The sequence below is a fragment of the Pteropus alecto genome, unplaced genomic scaffold (assembly GCF_000325575.1).
Source record: "Pteropus alecto unplaced genomic scaffold, ASM32557v1 scaffold90, whole genome shotgun sequence".
NCBI classification, from domain to species: domain Eukaryota; kingdom Metazoa; phylum Chordata; class Mammalia; order Chiroptera; family Pteropodidae; genus Pteropus; species Pteropus alecto.
In genome coordinates this window covers 50,707-55,772 of record NW_006429894.1, presented here as the reverse complement: position 1 = coordinate 55,772, position 5,066 = coordinate 50,707, and the positions used below count along the sequence as shown (strand labels likewise).

Here is a 5,066-nt window from a genome sequence, read left to right as displayed (position 1 = left end):
CCAGCCAGGATTTCTTATTCTTGGGCTCCAGGGTTAGGGCGAGGACAGCTCTGGAGGGGGAGTCGCCTCCTCTGTGTGCACATCCCGCCTGGCATTATGGGGAGGGACACAGAGCCTGTGTCACCAGCCCTGCACTTTCGGGGTCATTAAGTCCAAACAGCCTTGTCTGTACAGATGGGGAAACTGAGGCGCAGAGTCCCATGGCCCGGGCACTAGGAGGCAGGTCCCCCTCCTCCGCCCTCGCACCCCGTGCGGCCCGCTCAGGGTCTTGGGGGGTCTGTCGGACACGGTGCCTGTGTCTGGCACCAGCTAGCTGGTGGAGAGGGACTCACTGCTCATGGGGACAGCAAAGGCTTGGCCCTGGGTCTGGGCGGAGGATGGGAAGCATGCAGTGAAGGGCTCGGGTCCGGCCCCACTCCGTAAGCAGCCTGGGCGTGTGGCCTGGGCTCCGTCTGTAAACCAGGGGCAACTGGACCCGCCTCCCAGGGTGTCGGGGTGTCGCAGGACGGAGACACCGGCAGCAAGCACCTGCTAAGTGGCCACTGGATAGAGCTTTGCTCCCTTGAGCGACAGGATCCAGGTCGTGGGCTCTGACCGCTAGGGGGCAGCAGCCACGCTCTGCCGGGCAGCGAGTGGAGCTCAGGCTGGGGGCCAGACGGAGGGATGAGCACAGCCCTGGGGTTCCTCGCCATCCGCACAGCCGGCCGGGACAGGGGCATGCGGGGGGGCAAGCGGCAGACAGCCCAGGTCTCTGCAGAAGTGTCCGCAGCTACCCCGATGCCTGGACAGAGGCCGGGCTGGCAGGCGTGGTCCCCCAGTCCCCAGAGAACCTTTTGGCCCGGACGCTGGGCACCGGGAAAACCAAGCCTGAGTCTTCTGCCCATTAGGCTCCTGTCCTCCATCTCCAGGGCCCACGGCCCGGTTCCTGTAGGGTTCACATCCCCACACACCCTCCCGGGCCTGCCCTACACCTTGAGGAATTTCCTGAGCCTAAGGATGGCCAGGAGAACAGAGCCCCCCCCCAGCGACCCTCCCGCCTCCCGCCCAGCCCAGTGCCCTGTGCCCAACCCCAGAGGGTGTGGGGCGACTGGCTGACAATCATTAAACCAGCGGCCTGATTTCCCAGCACCCCAGCTAGGACGCTGGCCAAGTGGCACGAAATATGCAAATCACCTGGGACCAGGAGCCCAGTCTAAAGGCCAGGAAATCCCCTCGTCCAATGAGCCACCGGCTCAGGTTACGCAGCGGCTATAAAGGCCCGGCTGGGAGGGGCTCCCTGTGGATCTATTTAGGCGCTGGAGCCTCCAGGATTTCTGGCCTCCTGCTGTCCCTTATTCCCGCCCGCCTGCCTGCCTGACACGCCTGCACAGTCGCTTTGGTAGGTCCCCACCTGTCGCGTCCCCAGCCTGGGCCTGGGGACACGGGAGACTGGCAGTTCAGCCTTGCCCGCCGGGGATCTGCAGAGTGGAATGCGGGGCTGTGCTGAGGCTCTCAAGCAGAGGGCCAGGAGGAGGGAGCCCAGTAGGAAGCTGGGAGCCCCCAGCGGGCCCTTCTTGAAGAGGGGCTTCTGGAGAGGTGGGGACCTTCGTGCCCTCTGGGGCCCCCCTGGCCCAGGCACGGCTGGAGCGGAGCAGCCCGAGGGCTCGGCCCAGCCTCAGCAGCCGCCTGTCTCCCCAGGTGGCCTCATGGCTGCTACCTGTGAGATCAGCAACGTCTTCAGCAACTACTTCAGCACCATGTACAGCCCCGAGGACCCCGCCCTGGCCTCTGTGCCCCCCGCCACCACCTTCGGGGCCGATGACCTATTGGTGTCCCTGAGCAATCCCCAGATGCCGCTGGAGGGCACAGGTGGGCCTGGCGGGGTAGGGGGACTGGGGAGAGGCTGGGGAGCAGGGGCGAAGCTGGTGCCGGCCGATGAGGTGCGGACGAGGCCGATGCCGGCCTGGGAGACTCTCGAGAGCTGAGATGGGCGTCGGCAGTGGCCGGCAGGCGCCGCCCAGGCCCCGGGTGACCTGCCGCTGTGCCTGCCCCTTGCAGAGAAGGCCAGCTGGTCTGGGGAGCAGCCCCAATTCTGGTCGAAGGCCCAGGTTCTGGACTGGATCAGCTACCAGGTGGAGAGGAACAAGATCGACGCGAGCGCCATCGACTTCTCGCGGTGTGACATGGACGGGGCCACGCTCTGCAGCTGCGCCCCCGAGGAGCTGCGCCTGGTCTTCGGGCCTCTGGGGGACCAGCTCTACTCCCAGCTGTGGGACATGAGTGAGTGCCGGCCTGGCGCCCGGGGTCCCTCTCAGTCGGGCTGGTCCGGGGGGTGGCCCCCTGTCCCCGAGCTTGGGTCAGCAAGGCTGCAGGAAGGACCCGCAGCCCCAGGCCAGGGGGCACAGCCAGCGGGAGCCCCGAGGGCGAGTGGCCCTGAGCCTCCGCTTCCTCTCAGCCTCCAGCTTCCCCGACGAGCTCACCTGGATCATCGACCTGCTGGAGAAGGACAGCGTGTCTTTCCAGGAGACCCTGGGCGACCCCGGCCCCGCTGGTGAGAACGCGCTTTCTCTCCGCCCGTCCCTCCCCAGACTCCGCCCGGCTAGGAAGGTCAGCGGGTCATCACAGCTCTGGTGACCTCGCCTGAACCCCTCCTGCTTCTCCCAGACCAGGGAAGCGCCTTTGGCCAGGAGTCCAGCCCCTACCATGCTGGCGGCTCCGACGGCTCCACCGCAGGTGAGGGGCCTCTCCTGGGATGCAGCCGCCCTCCCCTAGTGTTCCCGAGCCCCTGGTTCCCAGGACCGGCCCCCGGGCTCCCTGGGAGGGACTGGAGCTGGCAGGGGCTTTGAGTTGCTCACTCGACGCCTCCCCTAGGGACGGGCAGTTCTCGGAGCCCCCGGTGCTCAGACTCCGGTGGGAGCGACCTGGACCTCGACCCCGGGGACAGCAGGCTCCTGTGCAGTGGTCAGTGCGGGCGTCCAGCGGGCAGTGCGGGCGTCCAGTGGGCAGGGCAGGGCCCGCCCTGCTCCTTGCCCGCTTCTGACCTGCCGCCCCCCGCAGAGGGCTGTGCTGACCACAAGAAGGGGGAGCCCAAGCACGGCAAGCGGAAGCGGGGCCGGCCCCGGAAGCTGAGCAGAGAGCCGCGGGATTGCCTGGAGGGCAGGAAGAGCAAGCACGGTGGGCGCCCTCCCGCTGAGGCCGGGCAGGTGGGGGGCGGGCGGGCCCTCCGGCCCCCTTCGATAAGGCCGCACACGGCCAGGCCTGGCCTGCGTGGCCTTGGTCACAGCCTAACTGCCGAGCCTGGCGGGCGGTCCTGGGAGCATGGGACAGGGAGGGTGTCCGTCCTCTGCACCTGCCCCAACCCCACTCCTGGGATGGCCTGGGGGTGTGAGGAGCAGCTGCTGGGAGCGGGCAGGGCCTGGAGACCAAGAGGGCCCCTGGGGAGCTGGACCCGCCTGCCCATCCACTGCAGACCAGGGCTGGCCCCGGGGCTGGCCCCGAGGCCCCGCTCCGCCCAGAGCTGTCCCAGCTGTCCCCTCACAGCTGGCTGGCCTGGCTGCTTTCTTCCTGTCCTTGGGTTGCTCCCAGGGAGCAGTCCCACGTCCCCCAGCTGGGGTCGGCTCTGAGGTCCCACACTCGCTGAGCGGGCGAGCCATTGGTGCCCGCTTTTACCCGGCGACCCCGCCGAGCCATAGCTCGCCACGGTCCCTCTCGCGTCCTGAGCCGACGGCCAGCCAGCATGTGAGCAGCGAGCGTCTGCTGTGCGAGCTGGGCCTCCTGGGCTCCCCGTCCAGGGGACAGCAGGGGGCCGGGGCCTGCTGACTGAGCTCCTTGCAGCCCCCAGAGGCACCCACCTGTGGGAGTTCATCCGGGACATCCTCATCCAGCCGGAGCTGAACGAGGGCCTGATGAAGTGGGAAGACAGGCAGGAGGGCGTCTTCAAGTTCCTGCGCTCCGAGGCCGTGGCCCAGCTATGGGGCCAGAAGAAGAGGAACAGCAGCATGACCTACGAGAAGCTGAGCAGGGCCATGCGGTGAGGGCCCCGGGGGCCCGGGGGCAGCGGCCCGCTGTGGAGCAGGTGGTGGCAGGGAGGAGGCAGCGGCGAGGCCCAGGACCCCAGTGCCCCCAGACCCCCGCGAAGGCGCCTTGCAGCCCTCAAGTCCTACGGCTTCGTGGCCAGCCCCAGATCACAGCGATGAGCACAGATGGACGGGCGCGGGACGCAGGGTCCAGGGCGTAATTCGGGGGGGAGAACAGAAGGTCAGGAAGTGGGTCAGGCGTGGGTTGATGGGGCCGAAGCCCAGAGGGCCAGGTCGCCCGAGGGACAGCCAGGCCGGGCGGGGACACTGGGGCACGGGCGCCTCTGACCTGTGTCCCGTGGCCGCATAGGTACTACTACAAGCGGGACATCCTGGAGCGGGTGGACGGCCGGCGGCTCGTCTACAAGTTCGGGAAGAACTCCAGCGGCTGGAAGGAGGAGGAGGTGGTCGGGAGTCAGGACTGAGGGTCCAGCTGGACCCGGGACAAACGCACGGACTCCGGGTGGACAGCCCCTCCTGAGAGGACTGCCGGCCAGCTCCCACTGTGCCGCGGGCGGAAGCCCAGGCTCTGGGTCTCCTCGCCACCTCCGTGTGGGACTACAAGCCGCAGTTTGAAGTGACTCATCCGCTGCCTGTACCGCACCTGCAGCTCCTTTACCTGGTGCTTCCTCAGGCCCAGTCCGGGCGCCTGGAGGCGAAGAGGCGGGAGGCCCAGGGCACGCGGGCGAGGACGGTACGGCCACCTGCCTGTGGCCTGGCCCCCACCCCCGTCAGCGCTGGCCTCGCGGGCGGGGGCCGAGCGCTCCCTAATTTATGTGCTGGAACTGCATCGGGTGTACAGAGAGATCTATTTTTCCTAAGATGTCCCCTCCTGCGCCTCCCCCACCCAGTGCCGGTGGCTGGACTGGCTGCTCTCCGTCCTCCGCTGGGCCGCGGGGGGCGGGGGTGCCGGGCCCCTCAGGGTGGCCGCCCAGCTTCCTCCGAGCGGCGGCAGAGGCCGCCAATAAAGTGCCTCCTGGGCTTTTGTAATGTTTGTCTTAGCTACCTGTG

The 5,066-nt window shown here is 68.2% G+C and overlaps 1 protein-coding gene and 1 long non-coding RNA gene across 4 annotated transcripts in view; one reads left to right on the top strand and one right to left on the bottom strand.

Moving 5' to 3' along the window:
* Positions 1-1,097, bottom strand: part of LOC112477233 — a 2,542-nt gene extending 1,445 nt beyond the window's left edge. Inside the window, exon 1 of the long non-coding RNA XR_003045367.1 lies at positions 529-1,097. This is a non-coding gene — a long non-coding RNA (uncharacterized LOC112477233). The remainder of the gene's footprint in view (positions 1-528) is intronic.
* Positions 1,098-1,241: 144 nt separating this feature from the next.
* On the top strand, positions 1,242-5,049 carry ELF3 (E74 like ETS transcription factor 3). 3 transcript variants are annotated; one of them, XM_006904436.3, is made up of 9 exons: positions 1,242-1,378; positions 1,678-1,848; positions 2,038-2,259; positions 2,435-2,530; positions 2,644-2,712; positions 2,851-2,940; positions 3,037-3,153; positions 3,814-4,009; positions 4,366-5,049. In XM_006904436.3, exons 2-9 carry the CDS (start codon positions 1,686-1,688, stop codon positions 4,478-4,480), a joined length of 1,068 nt encoding a protein of 355 aa, XP_006904498.1. In that variant the 5' UTR covers positions 1,242-1,378; positions 1,678-1,685; the 3' UTR covers positions 4,481-5,049. The 3 variants fall into 3 exon arrangements, with proteins under 3 accessions (XP_006904498.1, XP_024900284.1, XP_024900282.1); XM_025044514.1 differs by lacking the exon at positions 1,242-1,378 and adding an exon at positions 1,394-1,575; XM_025044516.1 differs by lacking the exons at positions 1,242-1,378; positions 2,644-2,712 and adding an exon at positions 1,393-1,575.
* Positions 5,050-5,066: the final 17 nt, after the last annotated feature.